The 26,465-nt window shown below is 41.6% G+C and overlaps 1 protein-coding gene across 2 annotated transcripts in view; it reads left to right on the plus strand.

Annotated features, from left to right (window-relative positions):
- The window catches only part of PATJ (PATJ, crumbs cell polarity complex component), a 136,609-nt gene that overhangs the window by 52,085 nt on the left and 58,059 nt on the right, over window positions 1–26,465 (plus strand). For both annotated transcript variants that reach the window (XM_026040711.1, XM_026040712.1), the window contains exons 19-26: window positions 2,281–2,649; window positions 3,807–3,927; window positions 5,654–5,807; window positions 6,839–6,910; window positions 7,251–7,428; window positions 8,285–8,395; window positions 9,866–9,934; window positions 13,444–13,555. In XM_026040711.1, the coding sequence (XP_025896496.1) occupies window positions 2,281–2,649; window positions 3,807–3,927; window positions 5,654–5,807; window positions 6,839–6,910; window positions 7,251–7,428; window positions 8,285–8,395; window positions 9,866–9,934; window positions 13,444–13,555 (1,186 nt within the window). The remainder of the gene's footprint in view (window positions 1–2,280; window positions 2,650–3,806; window positions 3,928–5,653; window positions 5,808–6,838; window positions 6,911–7,250; window positions 7,429–8,284; window positions 8,396–9,865; window positions 9,935–13,443; window positions 13,556–26,465) is intronic.

Below are 26,465 nucleotides of genomic sequence, written 5' to 3' on the forward strand. Positions count from 1 at the left end.
AAGCTTATAGGGGCAGCAAATACAATCTTTAAGTCAGAAAATAGGGCCGCCTTCAGAAAAGACTTCAGTTTTGGATGGGGCTCAGTTTTGAATCTGTGATGAATTTGGTAGTCTGGTTAGGATTCCCACCTAAAGTAGGCTCTAATGGCTAATTGTGCTGGGAACACAAAATGGTACTTACAGATGCAGTTCCTGGGCTGCTTTATTAAATTTATTATATTGTTAAAATACCTTAGGTTACCTTGGATATGAAATGGGAATGCTACATTACTAGTAACCTTTTTTTCTCTCTTATTTTCTTCCTTTGGTTTTTGGAAGAAAGTAAAATGTGGAAGCAGAACACATGCAATGAAGCAAAAAATAAAATCCAATGCACAATGCAAGCTTTAAATCTGTTCTTCATAGACTTGCCATGTGCTCTTGAGTAATTTCTTTAATCTCTTTCTCAATTACTCTCATATTTTTGAGTAATCTGTTTATTATGGGAAGCTAAGGCACTGAGGGTAGTGAGAAACTTGGAGGGTAATAGGCAATACCATTGCAATGCTGATCTGTATGTGATGAGATGTGGATCTTTTGAGAGCAGATAGAAATTCAAAATGCTTTGCAAACATGAATGAATTCATCTTGTTAACTATATTCTTTTTAAACTGAAAATTAGTGAAGATAATCCAGAACTGCAACGTGGTGATAAATTCTGGATTTCGTATTCAACTTCTTAAACCTGTTTACCTGTCTTTAAACACAAACTGATCTTAAACACAAACCAATCTTTAAGACTGAAGCAATAATTAAATGACCAAGACAAGCAGTATAATGTGGTAGAGGTAGGGAGTGTTCCTTAAGAATCAGTTGTCCTCTGCCAGCCTGAATAGCTTCTCTACTTCATAAAACAAAGCTAATGCTATTATTTTAAGTATTTTCTTTAAATAATGTTTTGTTTAGAAGACCTGCTAAATGTGGAGGCTAGACTGGTTGGTTTTTGTAAAATAAAGAAGAGGTATTTGCCTGTGTTTTGCCTTATATACCATGCCTCTTATAGTAACTTAGAGAGATGATATAAAATTTCCATTCATTTATTATCCTATCCACTCATATAAGCGCCAAGAACGGTGCGTCACGATGACTTGCACCATTATGCTGTGCCGTAGTGCTGACAAAAGAAGGCTATGTGGTCTTTTTTAGAAAAAATATATAGGAACTTGAATGCTTGCTGCAATGTGGAGTCTACTGTCATATTTGCGGTGCTCTCCACGCCGTTGGTAGCGTCTGCTACTGCAGTGCAGCAGTGTGTGATTACCCAAAGCTAAGTGCTGTATCAGGAGATGGGGGATACAAATTGCTGCGTGGTCTCTGAGCTCAGGCAACTCCTTTATATAACGCTGGAGTTGGTGCCTCTCACAAGAGCAGCGCTTGGGGAACGGTGCCGCTGCAGTGAAATGAGGCTCTTCASACCGGGTACTTTTTCATATGGAAGACAAGAGGGCAGATGCATTAAAGGAATATTTAATGCCTTGGAAAAAATGTGGTAACTTCTGGATTGCTAATGTTCTGTGCTTGTGCTGGCCAAGGCTGCTGCCTTGTTGCTGCTGCGCTTGCCTGCCTCTTCTTTTCTGATTTGGGCTGCATGCAAACCTAACCAAACAGAATCCTGGTRCAAGGGTTGGAAAGAGCGAAGCAACTTGGGGAGTCTGGGAAGGGGCAGGAAGGACAAATCAAACACTTGGAATTGGTACCACTGAATACGTAGCTTTGTGTGGGTGCCCAGTGCCCGGCAGGCAGGTTTGGGAACACCTCCGTGGTGACCTTCAGCAAGGAAAGGGTTGTGCTGTGTTCGTGTCAGACCTGTGGGAGCTGTGCACGGTGCAGCGCTGCGGGAAAAYTGCGCAGGGGCAAGCTGGAGGCGGGCTTGCTCAGGAGCCACCTCATCTGGTTTAGGAGAAAAGATGGTGTGAAACTGGGGAGGAATGGGCCAAATCCTTGGGCAAGGTCTCTTGGGCGTTGGATTTGAAGACCTTTTTTTTTGGCTCTATCCTGCCTTGCTCTGCACTGTGAAGTAAGTGGAAAACTGAGCATTCTTCTATTGATAACAGCAGGGATATGAGACAGGCAGCAGGAATTAGCCCTTCCTCTCTCCAGTTCCTTGGGCCGCCTTGATGTTGGATTGAGTGAGGGTGATTCAAAATGACATAGGACATCTAAGGCCTAGGCTAAAATGACTTCAAAAGAGTTGGAAGGAACCATAACGTGAAATCTGTATTACTGTAATGTTTTGCACAGGGCTTCAGAGATGAAACACCTTTTAAAGAAGAGCTTGTTGATGATCCAATTTTGGATTTAGGAAGGTCATTTCAGCTTCCTCAAAAGGATATGGAGTACGAGAAGGAGTCCTGGGAAATGCATGAATTTCTGAAACCTAGAACAGAAGTAGATGAAGAGCGGGAGATGTTGGTAGATGACGAGTATGAAGTAGATTCTGACTTCATGAAATACGACGTGTCTAGTGGACAGAAGGCAACTTCAGAAGACCTTGGCTCTACAGAGCAATGGGCAAAGAAACTTGAGATGCATACAATGCAAGACATAAGATCTGGTGTTGACTTCAGTCAAAAACAGTCTCTGGAATATCCCCTCAATAAAGAGCTGGCGGTAAGGAAAACTGGGGAGTCTCAGTGYCATATCCTGACCATGAGGACCTACCTGTCAAGCACTAAAATCTGTAATGAGCTTCTCTTGTGTAATCAGTAGGTTAGAACTGACTACCTCCAACTGTTCTTGTACAGAGTTGCATTTTGATTGCTGTTCTACAGAAGGTCCTGTTATAACATTAGGGAAGGCTCTCTCAGTTCCTTGGTGTCTGTGTATTTAAGTGCTCGAATGATACACGCCCTGATCTGCGTAGTTACAGACATCCTGCACTTGGGTCATTTTCCCCATCTCTGACTTCTGACTCATTCCTTTTTTGCAAGCTGTGCTAATTTGATGTGTTTCAGTAATAGCAGAAGGTTAGGTCAGGTCACGGATGTAATAATCCAGAGGCTTCAGCAACAAAGACAGTGAAAGAAGCTCCTGTTTTCCTCCTTATTTTTAATCCTGATCAATTCYATGAGCCAGATGATACTGCAATTGAGCACAAAATGATACAGGGGAAGCAATTGTAACAAGGATACTGGTGGATAAAGGAGCAGAAGCAGAGATAGCTTTGGGGATATTGCCAAACTCTTATTTATGCATCCTCCTCAAGTGCTCCGAGATTTTTTTTTTCCCCCCTTTTGAGTCTTTGTTCATTCACTTGCTAAACAAAAAAAGTGATGATAATGGCTTTCGGTGCAGCAGCTTCTGAGGGGAATGCTTTTATATGAAGAAACAGAAACAAAAATGAATTTAAAATCACAGCCACCAACAATTTCAAGATTGCCTGTTTTGTCCCCTTCTGCACTATATTTTACCCTATATATAAAAATAGGGTAAAATGTGGTTTCAAGTGCCACTTTTATGCTACAGTACCCAATATGCAATCCATATGTTTGTCACTGAAAAACAACAGATGAGCAAGTCAATAAATTCTTGTCTGGATTAAAGACATGTAAAAAGATGTGATGATTGTTTTATTCTGTAGTTGTTCATACTATTTTTCACACCTCTCTTCGATACAGTGCTTAGATGAGCACTTAGCATTTCCTAGTTACCTGAGTAAATAAATATAAATGTACCTCAGAAAATCTGTGTATTTGCTGTAAAATCCACACTTGTATGAAATACTGCTGGTGTTTTCTAACTGTGATTGCCTTTTCTTATCCATGCAGTATGAAGAAAATGCAAGTGTAAGTTCAAGATCTTCTGGAACCACAGCAGACAGCAGCTATCAGACAAGCATTTTTGATACTGAAATTATGCAGCCGGGAGCAAAGAACAAGATGGATTTAGGTTTGTAAGAAGCTTTTTCTTACATTTTAATTTCTTATTTAGAAAATGTAGCTTTAATACCAAACTACAAATTTGTGTTCAATCTTTTGAATGAGATAATATTCAAATGAAGAGATCTACAGACTCAAGGCAGTTGAGCTTCAAACAGATTCCAGCTTCATGATCCTGCTTCTGCCTCCAGATATTGCCCTACCATTGCCCCAATAACAGGGAAAAGTGGCTGCAGCTGCAGGGCTTTGCTTTCCACTATTAGTGGAGAATTGGTGTGTAGCCATGTCCCCAGTGGACTATATACCTAAGCAAAATAGCTCATGGCTATTTCTTTCAGGAATTTGGCTTTCATCACATTTCACTCCTGGTTCTGTAGGTTTTCATACTTAAAATAATAATAGTGATAGGCTGTGGGGAGGGGGAATGCTAAAGGCTCACGGGGTAGTTCCACCACTACCAGCATTTGCAGTGAACTCAATGGTAGGTGATTGTGCTGTATCATGCTTTTGTATCACTGAATGATTAAGACTGGAGGGGACCTTCAGACATGATCTAGTCCAACCCCCCTGCACCCATAGGGTAAATTAGAGCATGTTGCATAGGATCTGATCCAGGTGGGATYTGAAGATCTCCAGGGAAGGAGACTTTACCTTTCTGGACAACCTGATCCAAGGGCTCTGTAACCTTCAGTAAGGGGTTTCTGTGGTGGCATTTTGTGCTCAGGAATCTCCATCCTGATCACTGAACTCTGACTTAGTGTCCATGCTGCCTCTGAAGGCATTTGGATTATTGTCCCTGTGCACAAAGATTTTCCTTGCTGGATCTGAAGCAGTCCTGTAGGCTGCCTGTGTTTTAGCTTTCTGCTGCCTGCCTCACTTGGAGCAGGGAGCAACCTGGTCAGGCAGTAGGAACGGTAGCAAACAGGCTGATGCTCCAAGTGATTTCTTGGAGAGGGAGGGAGAAGAGGTTGGGATGGAAATTTTAACAAGCCTTTTCTTCAGTTCTGATCTGGATTGGTGATGTTTCATTACATTGACATACATATTTTGAGCCATTACTTCAGGGCCTAATTAATTTTTTCCCTAAATTAACAGTTGGAATTTAGTACACTATCCAGGGACTAATTTATGAACCTGCCTGAGATTGCACTTGCTTGTTGGGAGAGAGGAGGTTGGTTTTGTGTTTTGTTTTTTCCCTTTCTTTGTCACCCAAATATCTCATGCTGTTGGGTGTGTAAGCCACACTGGTACACTGATGACTCTAGCAGGGAGCTGTGGTGGCTTAATTAATGTTAATATTTATGGCACCAAAATGACATCTATTTTCCCCAGTGTGCTGTGCTGCTATGCTGGAGCATGGGTTTGCTTGCAGTGTTCYCTTTGCATGTGGAATGAGGGAATGACTTTGGTGTTCCTAATTGTGCGTTTCTGTGGGAATCATTTCTCGTGTACCTCAGCTGTCTGTGTTCCACAAAGATTTGGTGTTTTCTGTTCCTGCCTGAGTAGATAYGTCAGCAGGTATGTCAGAAGCAAGATGATATAAAAAAGTGGTTAGTGTTGTTTAAACTTTCTACAAAAAGGTATGTTTTGTATCTCTAAGTCTCTTGATCACCATTGATCATCATGCAACACCCATACCTGGAGCAAGGCGAGCTAAGAGGCTTATTTCCAAGGTGCATTGTGAGGTGCAGGCACAGAAGCAGCAGATGTTTACATCTCTACCTTTTCTTCTTCAGGCACAAAGCTTCAGTTTGACTCAAAGGTACCTGCCCTTCCTGTTGATCCAGAAGCGACTGAAAAGGAACTAAAAGAAGACAATTCTATTGTTTCTAAGAATCAGGAATATGGAAGGGGAACTGCCTTACCTCAATCTAGAACAGCATTGTACAGGTACAGAGAAAGGATTTCAACTTTCAGGTAGTTTTCAGTTATCCTCTCAGTTTGTTTCCTGCTTTACTGATCAGTTGTTAGACGCTGTGTGAAGCTGCAGGTGTGCGTTGGTAGTGGCTAGTCCTCTGTCTTCTGCACAAGTTGYTGAATTCTGCAGCTTGTTCTGAATTTCTACTTGCCACATTTCTTCTCCCTGAGCACTGAGGACAGAAAAGTGCCTGTGGCTCTGCCACCTGCTTCCCTTATGCCTGGCTGCGTGGAGAGCCAGAAGAAGGGATGTGGTGGAGGAAAGTTGCATGGAGCAGTGGTAATGGTCCTTCCTGCTGAGAGCTCTGCCATTAGCTCCTTGTCACAGCTCTGTCTTTTCCCCTTTCCTTTGTTTTTCCCCCCTCGTCCTTTGGAGATGGCAGTTTACTTGTGGCTCACAGGCCTATGCAGGAAAAAGTATGTTTTGCCTGTGCTGCTGAGAAGCCTTGAGCTGGCAGAGGTAATAAATACTTGCTACATACGTCAAGTATCCTGTAATTCTGAGTGAAAGCAGCTCAATGAATAAGAAGGGATTATTTTGCCAGCACAACATCCAGTTTTGTTTTTTTGCAATGTAAGGGTTGTGTTTACAGCTTTCAGGATCTGCAGAAAATCTCTGCAAAGGTATGTTCTTTGAAACTTCTTGTGGAAATTTCTTCAAGAAATTTCCTATTTCTTGAGTAATATATGGTTTAATTACTATGCACTCTGGGGTGTTTAGTGGACTGCACAGAATCTGTTCTCCCAATTGTATCACATTTGGCTTTCTGGTCAGCTGGCCTTTTTTAACATCTGTGTATCACTCTAGAAGAATCACAGCAGATTAATTAGTAAGTAAACATAGTTTGAATAGCCATTTAGAATGAGTTAAAGTAGTAGATTTAAACAGGGTGGTGTGAGGCATTGCTGTCATAGTGCCAGATACAAATGTGAAAGGAATTGTGACCTGACAGGTGTGATGACTCTCTATTTTGTATTCCTTCCCTCCCTCTGCTCCCAATTAGTGAGTTACCTGAGAGAGAAGAAGGAGAAGGAGAAGAAACTCCCAACTTCAGCCATTGGGGACCACCACGGACGTATGTTGATATACTTGACCTATTTCTCATTTGCCTTATGTCTTTTCTTCTGTGGAAGAGACTGAGTTCATTTACTTCCAGACCCACCTGTTTGCCTGGACTTGCTCTAAAGCACRAACTTATCGGGAGGGCAGTGGTCTTGTGTTTCTGTTGTTTTTGTAGGGTAAGGTCACCTCGGGATAAAGAAACACCTTCTTTTTAAACCATTCTTGTGYATCTGCTTTATCCATTTACTGTCAAATCTTCTTGAAAGACCAAAAGCTCACATTTGTTTAAGGCTCTGCATTTAATAGCTTCAAAAGTTATTTCAAGCTGTTAAACTATTGCATGCGTTTTTCAGCGTTGAAATCTTTCGAGACCCTCACGTGTCTCTTGGAATCAGTATTGTTGGTGGACAAACTGTCATAAAGCGCCTGAAGAATGGAGAGGAACTTAAAGGGATCTTTATCAAACATGTCTTGGAAGACAGCCCAGCAGGAAGAACAAGGGCTTTAAAAACTGGAGATAAAATACTTGAGGTACTTTTTCTTTTTTAAAGAAATAAAGATTGACTGAGATAGCTTTGGGGTGGGAGRGACAAAATACTGCCACAGCTTCGTGAAGTGTTTTATGGTGATGTGTCTGGAAAACCAAATTAAATTCCTCCAGTACTTTTCATTCCAGGTCCTAATACAGAGAGTTTTTAAGATCCTCTTGTTTATTAGGAAAAGATAGGTTAGGTCCTGGTTTCTAATGCTTAAACAAAAAATGCCATTCTGTCCATTTAAGTGAAGAATAAGTACTTTGTTTAAAGTAGCATTGTTTGCATAGACTCTTCATACTGCAGTTTGGACTGTTATTTGGAGTGTGGTTTGGAGTAGCTGATGGTCTGGTTAACTACTGTTTGAGGGAAATCCCTGGTTCTAGTAGATAATTTGGGGTATCTACTTAGGGAATGGCATTTCTGGGAATGCTGTCACCTCTGGCTCGATGTTGATTTTTGCTTGCTCCAAAGGAATTTTCCTGGTCTGGGGGTTCCCAGGCTGACAGTGCTGTTCTAGCATGTGATATTTTGAAGAACAGTTTCAAAACAGATTTATCTTATAAATGCGCTAAACCTGAAGAAGGCATGTTGAGTCTAACACTATCTGACAAGTCTTATTCCTTATTTTTTTATCTAGAAAAATTGCTTTGGGAAATATGCAGCCTCTCTTTAGCTGTTAACACCAAGTAAGATGCTTTTTCTTAAAGCATCATAGAAAAATACTTTTAACATCATTTCTTTTGACTGCTTTTGGTACCTTACTGTGATGCCCTGATCTGAAAGAGTGTGACTTCTTCTAGTGACTCTGTGCGAGAGAGAAACTCTCTAATAAAAAATAAATTGTTTGTTAGGTTTCTGGAGTGGACTTGCAAAAYGCCACACATGAGGAAGCAGTAGAAGCTATCAAGAATGCAGGGAATCCTGTTGTGTTTGTCGTCCAGAGCTTGTCCAACATGCCAAAAGTGAGTTTTTCTATTTTTATTCCAGAAATTAATAAATGTATGATAAATATCTTAAGCTTGGCTACACTTTTTCCAGCAAGATTTTTCTAATTTATATCCCTCCTTTCTTGTTGCTTATGGACCTGCAGTTATCTTTTTGGTCTGATTCTAAACTTTGGTTCTCAGGTGTAAATCTAATAGACCTAAATGGTGAATTTTGTATTTGTAAATAAGTATATTGAATGGGTGGTGATTTAGGTCTGCCACGTGTACTTGACCTGTGTGTTTTATTTTGCATTTCACAACTAACAATATTCTCTAAAATTTGAATGCAAGCATGTAGGTGAGAGTACTTCCCCCTGGGGAGGAGGCTTGCAGAGACAGGGAGGGCAGAAATYGCAGTGGGACTATCTGAGTTGGCTCCATTTCTGTATTTGACCTTTTACAGAAGATAAGGAGGAAAAAAAAAATAAAATAAATTCACCATAACATTGGAATGTTTGACTGCCTCTCTGAAGCTTACTTACCTCGGCAATCAAAAGGGATCTAAGGAAAACTGGAATACTGGATATTCTGGTGTTTGGCTGTGTGAAGGCTGAGGTGGAGCAACCACAACTAAGTGCGCGCAGCTGCTGTTCACCAAGACAGGGTGCTGCTAGAAGAGTGATTCAGCTATAGGTCAAGTACCTGCAGTAGTGCAAATGCATTAAGAAAAGATGTTTCTCCTTGTAAGGATAAAGAGCGTTAGAGAAGAATATTATGCAGTGGCTAAGCATGCACTTTTCTGTATGATGTTCATCAGCAGGGATGTGAGTCTCTTTCCTGCCTCAGTAGGTAACAGATGGAGATTGAGATATTTATTAGGAATTTGAAGTACTAAGGTTAGTAGAGAAATGATTTCACATGGGAGCTCTGGACTGCTTGCAGTGCAGCTTTTGTTTGAGAAATTTCTGCTGTTGGCTTTGGGCAGCCACATGATTGTTYCTGATTAATCATTCTAGAGTGATGTTTTCATAGTCTTTTTAACTGTTTTCGTAATGAACTACAATCCATGCTTTTTTTCCAAATAATTTCTTTCTACTGTATGTCTTTTTGAGCAATAAAAATATGATAGTCTGACACTTGCTCATTTGATTTTTACTTTCTAAAACATAGTATTCAACTCTGTTTAAAGAACTGACACTTATTCAGAAGTCTTTATTGTGTTCTGTATCAAGTATGCACCTTCGTAAGTTAACTTCAGACTAGTATTTTATTGAATGGAGAGATGGGGTCAGACATCAAACAGTGAGCCCTAAAAGAAATACCAAATGTTTCTAATTTCCTTAAAAGCAAGTAATTTAAAGACTGTGTTATGATGGTCTTCTACACTGGGCAAAATGAAGGCCATGCTGGGAATCTTCATTGTTGTCATTACCTAATTCTTTTGGTGTTTGCTTTGTAACTGAAATGCTCTTTTTAGTATGCACAACATATGCATTATGTTTTCAGGTGGCTTCTGCTGTGCAGCCTAAGGGGACCAAAGCACAGGATGCAGACAAAGAAAATAAGAATGAAAAGGTATTCATTTTCCTTTGAATGCTATACCCAAGTTTTATTAAATCAAGTGGAATTACAGCAACTTGTATTAGAAATGGATGTTAAGCATTTGTTGAAGTCTGAAGTTATGTTGGAAAAGGTTTCATTGAAACYTCTGTGGTTCTGTTTTTGCCAGATCCAAGGCAAAGCAAAGGACAAATTTCCTTTGGGTCTCTGCTGGCTGCTGTAGCTGCACATCTCCTGCAGCTCTTCACTGACACCTYTCTGAAAGTAGAGTAGCTTTGCCCAGTTTGAAGGCAAACTGATTGCACGTGCTCAATGGAAAGATTACTGTGTACATGACTAATATGTGTAATTTGAGGCTCACCAAAGTTCAGCAAGATCATGTCATAGGATAAAGAGAGCACAAGGAAATGACCATGTTATCTGTAGTTGGCTTACRACTGGGTTAGAAAGTTTCTGTGCAGTAGTTGCTAAAGACCTGATGGCAGATTTWAAAATAGACTCTCTTCTGCCTAAACCAGTGCATTTGCTCTGGTTAATCTGCAGCTGTAACTTCTCCCTCTGACAGCCYGCACTAAGGACCAAGGTGTCTTGCTGTGCACATCCTTTCTGGGAGCAGGTGGATAGTGCTGGGCAGGTACTCTGAGTGCATCACAGCTAAAGGAAGAGGGACACAACTAGCGTGGGCAAGAACTTTTGTCCAGAGCAGTTTAAAATGCCAGCTATGAACGTGATAAACACTTTGTTCGAGCTCACTCAGTTCTCTGGTATTTTTTGGCAGACTCAGAAGGCCCTCTGGCTTCAGAAAGTTTCTGTAAGCCTCCTTTCAGCTCCTGTCAGCTTCAGAAACCATGAGGTGCAGTTATTCCAAAAAATCAAGAAAGGTGTTGAAGTCATGCTTTTATGCCAGTGGATAATAGCTATAATGAAGCAGTTACAATCCCCTTTTCTTGGTTTTGTTATCTATATTTCTAATCTAAAAAGCGCTCATCCACTTGCAATGTACTGCCTTTAATCTCCAGGACTCCAGCATGTTGCGTCCCATAGTGTTAGGAGGTTAAAGAGTGAGCTTAATCTTTTGCAAACYGTTTTCATCTACTGGTGCTGTAAACTAGTGGGTGGAATATTGAAGAGCTTCAGTGCGGAAATATGTAGCTCCTTTTTCCCTTTGAGCATTACTTCACAAAGCAGTCATACTGTGCTACAGTAGGGGCAGCTCTGAGTTAGAAAGAATTGCTATTAGTGGATTACTAGCCTGCATCCCYATGGGAAGTCACTGATATTTCGAGTCCAGTCTTCAAAGTGCCACAAAAGAGTGGGGCTTGAAAGCAGCCATATTCAATTGGAAAATCTGCATCTTCCTATATGATGAATTATCTTTTCAATACTGCATTTTTTTGCTCTTTTTTTGGTGTGTGTTTATCCCCCTCTCGATCCGTTTGTTTAAAACAATCACTTGAACTCATTTGTATAAACAAATGTAAAATAATATCTTTGAAATGTAAAATAATATCTTGTGAACTAGATATTATTTTGCAGCATGGCTATCAGCATGCAAGTCAGAATAAYTTAGGCTTAAAAAGCAGCAAGATACTTCACAATATTGAGTTCAAGGAGAATAATGATTCTATAAATCCGTTTCTTCCACTGATGACCTCTCTTTGGAAACAGTGGTAGCATGGTGCCTCCCATAAAAATCAAAGGAAAGAACAGCTTATAAAAAAAGTGTATAACTTTTGGACATAAACCTTTGAGAAGTAATTCTGGGTAATGAGGAAGAGTGTGCACATGTCAGACTTTTATTTATTTTTCCCCCTTGGTAAGCACTTTGTTTTCGTAGACATCAGACATCTGATAGAAAAGAAACGCAGTTTTTAGTGTTTCTGCCAGAGTGGGACTTTGCCAGCATGACTGTTTTTATGTGTAACTCTAATTGAATGTGTAATCTAGAAATGGTTAAAGTTTTTATATAGTGTAGTCATTTTTTTTAAAGCTTTTCTCTTATCAAGTGGATTCTGAGCGCCCTGAAATCAATACAATTACGTTCTGGTTGGCTCCTGTCTGTGGGCAGAGTTTTAGGATGATTCTTACAAGACTTAGCACATGGGGAGATAAAATGATTTTTCTTAGGCCAGTAAAGATGCTGGAGGGAAATGGCAAGTCTGAGAGTCAGTCCCAAGGTTTTGCAGACTTAGCTCAGTGCTACCCCAAAACCAGAGCGGATTCATCACCAGGATTTTTAGCAGGTGAGAGAAGTCTGTCCTAGGCATCTTGTACAGCTTCCCTCAGACTTTCTAACAAATGCAAGAGGTTTTACTATAACCAAAAGAYCAACATTTAGGCTTTGAATTCCAARGAATTTAGTGATGCTGACTTGAACCTTCTGGATTGTGCTCAGGTCTTCGTKCAAGACGTGCAGAGGCTCCGAGTATGCTGCAGGCTTTGGGGAAATAGCTGTCGTGTCTCAAAGTGCTCTTATTAAGTGCTGTTACTGCAGATTGGCTAAAATGCTTCTGATTTATTACTGTTATGCTGTCTTCAGAGCAGCGCTTCCCTGTTGTAATTGTTAAATGGGCAGGATGATGTAAATCACATCTCAATTTTGTGCGTAGYGTGCATTACAATTTGCTGCTTAGGATATTCCATACAAATTTAGGCGCAGCTTTCCATGTCGTACAGATTTACACAGCTTTCCTCATACATGGCAGAAAAMCGTATTCCAGGTTTGATGTTTGGATGTGGAATCCTAATTCCCAGAATTGGAGGAAGAAATTCACTGGAGGCATTGGGGCTGCCCTAATGGTGTGTTGCACTTGCAGCTCCCTCCCTAAAGTGCATCCTGCCATTAGTGGCGGGGCCGTGTGGGAGACRGCCGAGCAATTTAGTGAAATCATGTAGGCAACGAGGGTATGATCCAGTTACCCCGAGCTATAAAAACAGTGGCTTGGACAAACGAGCTCCTGTTTTCATTAGCTTCGGAGCTGGCTCTTCYTGCCCAATATACGTCGCTATATGCATCGCTATACGAGCTGCCTGTATTTATGTGAGGTAATAGACTTTTCATACAAGTTCTACTTCAAGTTCATTTTTACATTTGAACCAAAATGCCGATGACACGTTATATGCAAATATGCCTGTAGAAACTGCAAGAAGCTTGAGTTTCAGTTTTGCTTAAAGGATTTGCTGACTTTAATATCAAAATTACCTAATATTGCTTGAAATATTGAAATCTTCAAAGTTTCTAATGAGAAGTGCGTTAAAAATTAGTATTTTTAAACCTTGATTCATGTTCATGCTTATCTGTTTACAATGATGCAGAAATGCTGTTAATAAGAGAATATGAATATACTGTAGTATTTCTATATGCAGAGTCGCTTTTTCTGTGTTGCATAAAAGTCTGCACTGCAGATGTAATTATGCCTTGTGTAAATACACACATAGATACTTTAGGACAGAAGGAAAAATAGATTTTATTTTTCTGTATGGAGTATGCAAAGCATGTAACTGTTTTCCTCTGAATCCATTAGAGAAAATATGGGGCTCCACCTCCAATGAAGCTGCCCCCTCCGTACAGAGCACTCGAAAGATGGCACTCGGAGGAAGCTAATGTGGATGAGGAGGAGGAAGCTTGTGCAGAGAGTAAGTAGTGCGATATTTATTAAGTTACATGGTACTTAYGGAGCACGACTGGGTTATGTGAAAAACGTACCTGCCCTTTTGGGCTTGTTTTATRGACATAGTGCCCAGCATGGCAATAAGAGATAGTCCACATGCTTGATCCTACCAGTGGCTACTCGTTTATAATTTAGATGGCCTTCTTTTCCCAGTCAGGCTTGGCTAGCTTTTCTCTTCTGAGCTGATGCAGAAAGGGTTCCATTTAACGTCAGTCCAAGAAACTCAAAGTAGAACCGGGAGGACCTGTTAGCAGAGGCATCAGCAGTGTTACTTTACCCTGGCACTAGCAATGATTGTGTAGACTTTGTCCAAAGAAGCCTTAGTGTCTTTTCTACCAGAGTCTGCAGTTTCATATTAAGACACTTCAAACAAACATTCTCATTAAAAAAAAAAAAAAAAAAAAGGCTGCATTATTATTTAAATAAATTTTTTGGTAGTACCTTTCAAGGGATAAGTTCTGCGACAGTCTGATTTTGAGTGATTCGTAGTGATTGGTACTTTGTGGAAGAATAAGCACCTAAATAGGAAGCAATATCAGCTTAAGAGCTTTCAGCAGCATAATTTAGATTCTAGTATACTATTTTGTTAATTCAAACTTTGGGTAATGGAATATTATTATCCTTCCAATAAAATATTGAAGAATATTAAAATCACAGGTAGAATTCCTAAATTATTTTGTGAAATAATCCACTTAAAGCGAAAGTTCCCAGTTTGAGGCCTCCAGGTGAGCAAGCTCTTCTGCCTGCTCTTGCTGGCTTTGCTCCTGATATTGGCAGTGACAAGTCATTGAAGCTGAGATGGTTAATGAGGTTGGTTGGTTGGTCACTCCTAGGGTATTTTAAGTGGAGAGAAGATGGATCCTGGAAGGTTTTTCTCACAGAAAGGGTAATGGAAGTGCAGGAACAGCCTGCTTGAGTCTGCTTGTGCTTGTGAAAAGCTACTAATTCTTGAAATACCTGGAGAATTTTTTCCAGAACTTCCCCTTAACTTGTGGTCTCATCTGCTTGGAGACTGCATCTTAGGCACTTGAATATTTTGGTGTCTTCCTTGGGGCATAGTGTTTGAGCCAAACTGAGCATTTTAAAACGAATGTAACTAATTTTAAACCAGTTCTACTGGTAAAACACCAGTTGTAAGAAGTTGTTTTCAGGCTATTGTTAATGAAGAAAGCTGTAATTCCCAGTTAAGGGATATATTTGATATATTGTATGATTCTCAAGTTATCTGATTAGTATGTGCCTCAGTTCAAGTGCTTGTTAGACATTTTGCACAGGAATAACTTACCGTTGATGCACTTGGTCATGTTTTAGCTGTTTTGCAATTCCTAATGGAATTAGGAATTCCGTTCCATTCCTCAGCTGAGACTGATAGCTGAAAGTAAAGCTACTTCTGATATTACATTGATCAATTCAGCCAGAGTGGGCAGCAGCGAGTGCACTAATCCTGTTGTCTCTGTCCTTTATACTGACTGTTATAACATTGCTTCCATGAATCTTCCAAAAGCAAGATGTGCCACTTTCTCTGCCCCCTGCCTCACTCTTTTTCCTTAMAAAAAGCAGCCTAAGGAACTCTAAACTAAGTTTGTGCCTCAACCCTTGAAGTAAAAGCTGTGTTAGAAACGCTGGGCCTGTGCTTAAAAGGATATTAAGCAGCTGGGTAACTCTGAAAGGAATTTTTAGAGAGTATCTTTCTTTGTAAAGAAAGTCTTTTCCATCAGGAATTCCAACACCGTATTATTTCTGTGAACTTAATTTGATAAGCTTCACTGACAGCAGGTAGATTAGATTTATTGTGTCTTTCTTATATGAAAGATCAAAAAAATAAAGTCCACTGGGTAGATCTTTGTCATAGTCTGTGCTCTGTTCCCTTCACCTCCTGTCCGTGTGCCCAGAGCGTGAAAGGACTTGGTGGCATTTTGAGGTGAACGAGCTGTTAAATCAGTGCCTTCTGCTCAGTGTCCTCGGCTTTTCATCCTGATGGATTTTTCTTCTTTTTCCTTTTTTATCCCTCTTACTACTGCAGCTGCAGTTTCATTCATTGATTTGTCTCCTATTCCAGAAATAATTTCCTTGTTCCACTTGACCTGAGTTTTTTCACGTCTTTGCTTATCGTTCCCTCCATGGGAGTCCCTTGCAGTCACCCTACTCTGTCTCGATGTTCTTCATTGGTCCCCATATTGAAAGCAGAAGCTGAGCGATCTGTGAGATTTTCTGCTATATTGAAAATTGTTTATATCCTTTTTATCCCACTACGTAAAAGTCTCTCCCTGTTTTGTCTGTTCCCCCCTTTAAGGGGCTGAATAACCTTTTGGTAATTTCCCCTGTGGGATCTAAATCCACTTACCTTTTGGCAGTGCTCCCTTTTATTTGTATGTTTTTCCACCACTGAAACAGCAGCTTTCTCTGCTGGCCCGTTGTAACAAACGGTCAGTTCTTGTAGATATTCTGCCTTTTATTTCAGAGGTGGTTGCTCACCCAAAGAGGGTGAGCCCTTGCTGGAGGTAGAACTGCTACACAGTTCTTGGTTTTGGAGAAATTCCAGGAAATCTCTATGTTCCAGGGCTTTAATTCCTCAAGTCTGACTTTACTATGAAATTTTAGCATTTTTTTCAAATGTCTCCTTGAAAGTAAGGTTCTTAGCTTCAGTCTTCTTTATTTCAGCCTAATTTGAACCATTTGCGATCACTGCCTCCAAAGTTACTTTCTGTATTTGAAGTTCTTGAGGTTTTTTTGCTGGACATTGGGGGTAAGCTGAAGACAGAATTTCCTCTTGTGTTAATTCTTCTTGTAGTGATCCTGTCAAAATSTTCATCTGTGTTGGACCCTGGGTGTTCTGCTTATTTCTTTACTCTGACTGTGCTGTTGTAGAGGCTTTCAGTTTGCTGTTAAAAATAGTTTTGTAAAACAGCAGCATGTGAGGAAAATGGTAATGGTACAGGTAGGACTGGAGGAGAAAGACCAGCCTGCCTGGATTTCTAGAGAAAGGCAGGATTTGTTTCCTTCCTCACTTGTTTAACTCGTTGTCTGCCATATTAACTTAATGCCTCTTCAGTGTGCTGCAAAAAGATCCAAATCCTAAAGTCGTGAAGAATTAGAGTTGTGGTTTGGGGTCCATTCTCCCATAGTGGGAACTGTCTGTGGTGGAGGCTGTTTTTGTGGAGGTCACTTTCTGCATGTAGACATTATTTAGCTTTTCCAAACTTTCTAAACATGAGGTTTTGAAGAGAATTATTTCAGTCAAAGCAAAGAAGTAAAGGGGAGAGTGTACAGGGAGCTATTAGCCCTTGCAGGTGGCTGTGCTGCAGGCACATCTATAGGTACCAGTGGGGTTTTCTATAGTAGTGGATGGACATAGGTATGCTCTAAGAATCTGCTAATAGACTAATGTGCATCTCGATGGGGCTTATTATTCTAAGGGATTAGTAATGAAAAGAAGCAGAGGAAATGGATGGGTAGCATGGTTGGTAATTAAGTGTTTCATAAGTTTTCCTCTGGGCATTAGTAACAATGCAATTTAGATGTACTTTTTCAGTTGAGTTGAGGACAATAAGTTAGATGGGAAAGACCTTAAAAACATTATAAGAAAATTAAGATGWAAGCTATTTGAAAACCTTGGAATCCATAGTTGTAACAAATGTTAGATTTTTTTTACTAAAATCTCTTTGTCTAGCTGAAATACTAGTTGATCTGCTTCATTTCAAATAAGTTTAAGATAGTAAAAATAGGTAATAGAAAACTATTAGTSCAAGGTGGCTAAGATAATGGAGTAGATGCTGCTGTGCTCAGAATTCCCATCTGCTGGGATTTTTAGCTGTATCATAGTCTTCCTCCCCTTTTTGGTCTCTAGACCATGTAGACATTAATGCAGCAGCAAGAAAGTTTAGTGATTTAGCTTCTTCAAGTGCTTCCTGAGGAATGATGGCTTCTGCTACCAGAACTGKAGATTTTTGGATCTCTGATGCTTCCCTTTACTTAGAGTGAAGGGGATGTGGGTATAACTTGTACACCTTGGTTGGGACAGACCCACGCTAGGGTAGAAGGTGGTTGGCCATATGCACATGAGATGGGGTTATTTTTCATTTCCAAAGAACCCCCTAAAAACCCCAAAGAGAGCTTGTCTGAGACCCTGCAAGTATGGTCAAGTGCATCTGCTGTGCAAAGACGTGACCTCGGGAAGCCTCAAGKGCTGTTGTGAGCTAAGATGCCAAARCTACTGCTGTCACTTTGGAAAAATGCCAGAATTGCTGAAAAGGATATAACTAAATAAAACCAAAAACATTGGTAAATCAGCATAGCTCCCAAGAATTGAGTTTGTCTTTTTATGTAAAGCTGTGCTAAAACAGAGGGGAAAAAAACAAGACAAAACGAAACAAAMAAAAAAAAMCCCTAAACATTCAAAATTAGGRTTCAGGTGAGGTGGCTCATGTAGCCAAACGCTGCCTCTCCAATAGATGTCACTGCAATCAACAGCAAATAGTGAAGATGTTCAGGGAGTAAGATGTGGCCAGGAAAAAGCCTCAGGCTTCATAAAATGTTGGAAAAATAATTATTGCCATAGTTAACATAATATTTAACAAAATTTAAATCACTGTGTGTGCTTTCAGTTGGGTGCGTTTTCAAAGATGGTGCAAAAGCCAGGATTAGACAAATAGAGCAGTGATTTTCATTTTTTTAGCTCTAGGTTAATCTGTATTTAATATGACTCTATACTGCTAATCTTCTTTTCTCATTCTTATTCTGAGTCATAATTAGCTAAAATATGTAGKTTTTGTAGCCAGTCCTAATAAAAGCCTCAGAAGGACTATACACTTTGGGCAGCCTTGCAAGCTGTTGTACTGCGTGAGGATAAATTGCCATTGGTATTGCAGTTTGGGAATTTTTTGGAGTTTTATTATTGAGGGCTTTTTTACTCTGTGTTTGCAAATCACGTGTACAGTTCTCCTCCGATGCAGAAGGAAATTAGATTCTTGATGAATTTTTAATAGTAAAATTACAGCTGGGACTTGGATTTTTTTTAACTGTGTGCTTGTACATAATGCACTGAACAGATGGCTATGTGTGTGCTGTGATATACATTCTAAAGAAAGGACAATGAACTTTAAAAATGAACAAATTAATGGTATTAACAAAATAACAGAATATTTTGGGTTGCTCTAAATGCAGCATTTGGAACAGAGAATTGGTAAGGACTTCCCCAAATTACTGAGTACACTTATAAATGTAGAGAGCGCTGTTATCTTTGTTTTTTAATTACTAAATAAGGGGGTTTGACACTCTTCAGCGCTTCAGTTCAGCACTCCCTGCAATAAAACTAATGCTGCTCATTSAGAGTGGCAGCAAAATACAAGTCGCGATGAAGTTTGACTCGTCCTTGCGAAGGCAGCTGCTTTTCTTTGTTTTCTGGCGTGCAAAAATAATGCAGGAGCGTGCGCCGGCGTTGGGGAGCCGCGAGCCCTGCAGCGGCGCAAACCAGCGCGTCCGCTGGAGTCCTTTAGAGCCGCGAGCGGTTCCTTGATAACCCCGTAGCCTGCGTGGAGACGATGCCTGGATAAAAAATGGYTCTTGAGCAGTGCCACGCTGTGGGTGCGCGGCGTGGTGCTGGCTGCAAGTGGCAGGGAGGCAGCCGGAGGTGAGTGGTGCTCGGGGATGGGGCTGGCACTCGAGCGGAGCAGTGCCAGCCCGGCACGCGCGGAGCATCCAGGGTGACCCGGGGGAGCCCGGGATGTGCCGCGCTCGGGCAGGCAGCGCTCGCCCGCCACCAGGCTGCCTGAAATTCCTGTAATTGATGGCATCTCGGGAGGCAAACTGACAGTCTGCCCTTAAGGAGAGGAGAAATCGGAGGGGAAAAACAGGCCCAAGGTCGTGAGAAGAGAGAGGCGAGCGAGGCTGCGTGCGATGAGGATCAGAGCTGCGCGCGGCRCCGCGGCTTCGCCGGCCACGCGGACGCCCTGAGGGGCGCCTGGCACAGCCATGGTGCAGGGGGGCTTCCCAGGTAAGCACGCGCCGCGTCCCAGCGAGCCCCTGCCAGCCCTTTCGGGGGGAATTTAGAAGTAGGGAAGTGCTGGAGATGAGAAAGCAGGAGCACGGATGGTTTTGCTCAGTTCAGAGCGTGGACGGGCACCCTGATTAGAATGCTGCGTTTAATACCTTTAAAATGTCTTGCATTTCCTTATAAATCACTGCTGCTGCAGGACATTGTTGTGCAATGTTCTGATGAACTGAACTGATGCGAGTGCGGCGGTGCTTAAAATATAACAATTCCTATCACTACRTTTCGTGCTCTATAGAATAATCTCCTCTTCCGTAACTGTTATTGTAATGTGGAGACAGATGGCTGAATTTTCTTCACTGTGCTTGCGAAGAATGTGTTAGGTAAATGTTTTTAGTCCTAAATAAAAAGCTGCTGGTAAATCTAAACTGAATATTCAGCATTTTTTGTAGTAAAAGGAGGCAAAATAAGAGTAAAGCAACGTGGTAGTAAACTGCTTGAGCTATTTGCAGTGAAGGATAATCTAATCTTTAAATATTGCCTCAGATTGCATTGGTTGTTAGGCACGATCTTTTCTTCCAACACAAGCCAGGTATCCGGAGAATAGCATTACAATGCCAGGCATGCAATATCCTCGTTTGGTGTTTTAAGGTTATTAAATTCTTGAAGGCAAGGTGCAGTTAGCTTCAGTTGTTTGGGATCTTGGATCTTACTCAGGCATTTCAGATAAGTAATTTCCTATAACTCATGTAAATAGAAGCTGATGTCTGTGTTACAAATCTGCGCATAGAGGTATTGCTGCACAAACTTGCTCCTGCAAGTACATCTTTATGTTACTTTCACTGACGCACTCCTAATATCACTGCAATGACTTGCAAGTAAAAATATCTAAAAAGGATACAAATATTTAAAGAAATGATTGCAACACAAACACTAGCCCATAGCAGGTTGTTAYGGGTTTGTATTTTTGAGTGTCTGTTTTTTAAGAAGGTAATCTTTTGTCATTGCTGTCTTTGCGTCATTTGTGATGTTGCTTCCCTGCTCAAAAAATAAAATAAAAGAACCTGTTTTGTGCATCAGGTCTTGTCCAGACTAACCCAGCTTTGCTTTTAGGAAGAATACAGAACAGATATTTGCGTAATAGCTCTGTTCCTAAATGGTCTGTTTGGATTTAAACAGTAACTACTCCAAATATGAGGTAGTCCCCTAACAGAAGGGAAAGTAAAAATGTTGAATGACAGTAGTTTTATTCTTTACAGATGTTACTTGCATTTTCTGTAAGATTGCACTAATTGAGACAGCTGTCTGGAATAACTTGCTTAACTGTTTGGGAAAGTCAAAGTTATTTTTTTGCTATCAGTCTTAAAAGTAGTTTTTCCTTTCTTCAGCATGGTCATTTAGGGACTATTCATCAATTTACCTTCTCCATTCAGATATATAACTGTTTTTAATTAGAATAACTCTCAKTTAAAGGACAACCCAGAGTATATTGCTGTGGGTTTGTTAACTATCATGCATCATGACGATTAAAGACCTGCTTTGTCTTTCAATGTGCATGTGACTACTACAAACATACATGTTTTTGTATGTATGTAGAGACTCTGTATGCGTGACCATTTCTATTAGCAGATTCAGAATATTTTGTCCATATTGAGATTAGGAGAGATTGTAGGAACTGGCTGAAGAGCAGGTCCTATTCTTCCCTACCCATATAGTGGTAATGAGTCTTGTATAATTAGTGGTGATGATGGACATGTCTGTCTGCTTCATCAGTGCTTAGAGACCACGGCTTGTGTSTCTGCCTCCCAGAAAGTTGTTAGAGGAAATGTGAATGTGTTGAAGCTTTTGGGTGTGAAACAAGGCAGCAGGGGTTGCTGTGAGTGCAGGAAGCCCATGTGTGTGTGCACATGAGTGTGTGCAGAGCGCCCCGAGGCCGAGCATGCCAGGATGCAGCCAGGGTCCCTTTCCAAAGCAGTGCCTGGAGCAGGAGCAGCAGCTCTTGCCTGCATGATGCCCTTGCCAGAGGGGAGCCACGAGCCTCTCCATGGACCTGCTGCTGCAGCTGGAGCCAGCGCCTCTGCACGCACCCGCCGAGCCCTCGTGCACCTTCCCTGGTAGAACAGGGGAGCGTTTCTAGCAGRGGGTCGCCCATGGACTCCTGTTGGYGGGTGGCACCTTGGTGTCACACGCAGCCTCCCGGCTGTCCCCTCTGCCCATGTATGGATGCTGGCTGCCCCTGGTGTCCACAACTGACTGCAGGGTTCAGGAGTAGGGCAGTGCTGTGTGCCCTATGCTTGGAGGGGTTGTGAGGAGGGGAAGCAAAGTGGGGTGTAGGGATTTTTCAGGTTGAATGTGTAACTGGAGAATAGGACAGGTAAGGGGGAGAGTTTAGAGACGTGGTCTGGGGGGGGAAGGATGAGGTTTAGATACAGGGTAGGACCCGTGTTGTTCTGTCAGGAGCTGCTGCCGAGAGCAGTACCTGAGCAAACCGAGCTCAGGAATGTCTGCTCGGGTCCTGAGGGTGCTGAGTGGCAAAGCTGCAGGTGGGCTGTGCAGGTGGTGCAAGGTCAGGAGTGGTAAACCTTGCTTTCTCATAGAAACATGTGATTGTATCTGGGATACCCCATAGCTTTTACAGCTTACTTATCAAAAATATGTATACTGCAGGTAGCTTTGGAGGGTTTTGTAATCCTTACTTGAAAATCAAGTGCATTAACTACCCTGTATATAAATGCTAAGTGTTATATGGCTCTAAATTATCAGGTAAGCTTAAGCAGCGTTTTTCAGAYTTAGAAATGTTATGCTTGCATATTATACTCTGCCAAGTAGCGAGATGGGAAATTGTCATTCCATGGCGTGATGCTTCAGGGTATATTCTGAGATATTAAACCTAGGCTATCCTACCTGTAACATGCCATTGCTTAGCTCAGGTAGCTCAATTCTAGGAGGAAAAGGCCATGGAAAATTCAGGCAGAAGGATTTGGTTTTGTGCCTGTGGGCATGAAGTTATGCCTCTTTGTGCTAGGCTTGTGTGGGGAGTTTGGATTATTTTATCCAAAACGAGCTTTTAAAGATACCCTGGTATTAAGCCTCACTCACTCTTGGTGCTCTGCAAGCAAAAGCAGCAGCATTTGGTGCACCTGAAAACCACCCTGAAGTACCTCCCATCCTTCACCACGCAGCTGACGAAGCCACCCGCTCTTAGAGCCATGGCTGCTCCACAGCACAGGCCCCTGGGCCACGGAGCCTCGGCAGGTCCTTGGGGTGCTCAGAGAGGGGTGAGGAGACTCCCGAGGTGCTGCAGCCCGCCTGCAACCCGGGCTGGGGTCACCCGTGGTGGCACCAGCAGATCCGGAAAGCTCTTTCTGCAACAAATTATAAACAAGAGTGCAAATCATTTTCTGAACCAAAAACTGCATTTCTTCTAGACGTTTGGCAATAGAATTGATTTTAAAACAAGTGAGGCTTGGCTGTGTGGGTGATCTTCATTTTGTGGCTTGGAATTCCTTTAGGGATATGCCAGAAAAGTTGTTTTAGGGCCAATGCAGTATTATGTTGTGTGCATGTCACTAATGTGGTTAAGTAGGCAAGGCAGCAATTTCAAAGCAAGATCTCATTTCAGGATCCAATGAGTTAGAGGGGTAGGAGATGCAAGTTTTGCAAGACAGTCCTAAGAGCGGAGATGTATGAGGTGAGCAGCCCGATACTGTTGTAGGGTGCAGGTGAAGCGTCCCTGAAGAGCCAAGAGAAGARGAGTAAATGAGACGAGAATGGAGCAACATGCAACATCGAGCACGGCCAGCGTATGGGTGAGGGCCAAGAAGGCAGCTGAAGATGATTGTGACGAATGAGGAGTTCGGTGAAGCCTTTCAAGCACGGAATGGCGTGGCCATCCCTTTGCATACGCGGGAGGATGGATTGTGGCATGGCAGAGCTTGGCACAGGGATGCGTGCCGGGGAGAGCTGGCCTGGAGGTGAGACCACCGGAGCCACCACTGCTGCCCGCTCTCAGTGTCCGTGCTTGCCTGCAAACAAACCCCTCGGTGGCCTTCACTCCTACCGATCTGTTTCCCCTTGGCCCACCTGGGTGGTGAGGAGGATTTAAGCTCTTCCTGTGGCCAGAGCATCTCTAAGAGCTTTCCCTAATGCGAGTGCTCTGCTGCTGTAATAAGGCCTGGTCTCATGCTGCAGCTTTGCCTCTATCAGGGTGTTTATTGGGTTTCTCGCCTCCACACAGCTGCCTGTTTCATGAGCCTTTTATAGCACCTCGGAGACCTCTACTCCACTGTCAGATTGGCTTCACGTCRGCCGGCGGGATCTAAACGTCGGGCAGGGATCTAGGCTCACACCGTATGCGTATGCTTTGGTCCTATAGGAAAGCAGAATAAGGTGATTCACCATGCTAAAATGTGGGTTAATTTATATGAAGTATTGAAATTATAATTARCGGACACAGAAGTATAGCTCCTGGACTGCATTTCAGAAGACCTGGCTTTGCTTCTAGCTTGGTCTCTGGGGTGATCTGCAGTCATATGCAGGAAGATGCACAGAGCATAAAGGGGCTCTGTGGAGCCTCAGTTCACAGGATTTAGATGGCTAATAAAAAATAATAAAATAGAAGTAAGAATCAGGAGTTTCACCTTAACCAAAAGACAGCATTTATTCCCAAGGAGCAAGTCTTAGAAGCCTCTGAGTCATTGTATTTGAAGGCTAAATTCACACAAAGGGAAGTATCCATTAATGTCATTATAATGGACCACAGTGTTTAAAAATTAAGATCATTCAAATATCAACCCCAGAAGAATTATGGTAAAAATTATCAAGCCCCATGCTTATTTTTCCCAAGAGCTTTTGTTTTTCAACTTTCTGTAAGGTGAATTGCTCCTTGAGGCAGAGTAGAAAGTCTGTTTAATATGTTGGAATTTATCCATTTAGTTCTTCTTCCGTGGATAAATCCTTGGAGATGGATTTCTTGTGCCGGAAGAAAAAGGGAGAACACTTGAYATACTGCAGGTCTTCATTCAAATACATCATCTATTTCCTGATGATAATTGAATTCATTTAAAAAATGCCCAAAGCTTAATGCATTAATATCTTTATTAAATACATTAAAGGAAAGAAGCTATTAGTTACCTAATAACATATTTTTACATTCAAAAATCTGTTAAAATATTYTGTTCACTTGTTTGAGATTTTGTTTTTCTTCTGCAGATAAACTCAGCACTAATAATATTTGAGTAAAGGTATCTGACCCCAAGCCTTTATTTTGTTCCTCAAAGAAGGGAAAAAAGGTTTGACAGATTCTGTCCTTCAAAGAGAGTAAATAATTTAGAATAAAGTTTCTGGTTCAGATTATTGTCCCATTTAATTAAATCTATCAAGTTTTATCCTAAGTATAACAAACATGTTTAGCTTTTTGAAGAGTTTTTGAAGTCAGCTGGTTAAATAAGACGTATGGCTTATTTTGGGAGAGTATATGACTGTTTTATGATTTCACAGGGATTTTCAATGGTGGGAATTTTGTGCGTGAGGAAACTGTTATTTATTCATCTGTCCAGTTCTCCCTGTTTCACCTGAGGTACAGGGCAAATGGAAGTTGTCTCCACAGATGTTAGCGCTATCATTCGTCCCAGGTGTGTTCTTCAAAATCAATCCCAAATCTTAGATGACGGCTCCTTTCAGTGGTAGGAAGATCTCTTTGTTCTTATTAGCACAGGGTACATATTTATCTTCAGTTTATACTGCATATGACAACATAAAATCATTTCAAGCAATAGATCCTTGCTTCCTCATTTTATGAGGAGACATTTGTGTCAGTTCAGTACTTGATTGGTGTGTCTGTTTTTTTGGAATAACAGCGTTAATCAAAAGGCGTGCTTTCAACTGAGAGGTTTAAGGTTTGCTTGTTCAACTATATTCTTCCTTTAATACTCCTGAATTGCTCAGGCTGTGCAACTTTTCTCAACACAGCAGCCAAAAGGGACTGAGAAGGTGACAAATGATGGGCATGGGGCTGCTGTTCCTCATCCCTGGAGCGGAAAGGAGCCATGGGCAGGCAAGGATGCAGCTGTTGGCCAAGTCTGGCCACTCGGTGRTTGACCAAAGGATGGGATCCTGGAGATGAGCGTTACTGGACATGGYCAGTTAATCCCAGGAGAGCCAAGTTCTATGTGAGAAACTGTTTGGAGATGTGGGGGTTGGTGTCTTTCATGGGCCCTGTCTGCGCTTGAAGCTCTAAGAGGTGAACTAGTAGCTCCCCAGGGGTGGTGTGTCCTTAGCTTGTGCCACCTGTTGTATGTAAAATCAAGATAAAAATGTAGAACCTCTTAAAAAGCACATATACATCATAGCTAAAGATATGGAATCTTAYGGTAGAATAACTTTTTATTAATTCACGTTAAAGCATCTTCAGTTATCCCCATATATTTGCTCTGAAACAGAGAAATGGGCAGTCCTCAGCACTGTCTGCTTCTGCAGGCATTTTTCATTTGACCTCAACAATCAGAGGCAAGGCATGATGTTGGGAAACTCAGATTAATACTTAAAATAACAAACAAAAAACCCTGCATGCATTCCTGGATGTGGTAAAATCTTGGACTCTAGTGCAATTTGATAGCTGAAAAAACAGGAGCCAAAGGCAGCCGGGCTTAATCTTTTGTGGCTTCTTGGCCTTGGAAGGCCCCTGCAGGCTGTGGGGAGGTAGAGTGTGGCCCAGGCCCTTTCTGCTTTCCTAATATTTTACTAACAATGCTGGCTGCTTCCCTGGAAGCACATGGTGAGAGATGGATGTGYGGAATACCAAAATGCAGAGCTAGAGTGGTCTTCAAGGACCTGATAAAGATTAGAGCTTACTCTATTCTGTTAACATAATTTAAATGAAAAAAAA

The sequence above is a fragment of the Nothoprocta perdicaria genome, unplaced genomic scaffold, assembly GCF_003342845.1.
Source record: "Nothoprocta perdicaria isolate Ctin4 unplaced genomic scaffold, notPer1 scaffold_262, whole genome shotgun sequence".
Classification (NCBI taxonomy): Eukaryota; Metazoa; Chordata; class Aves; order Tinamiformes; family Tinamidae; genus Nothoprocta; species Nothoprocta perdicaria.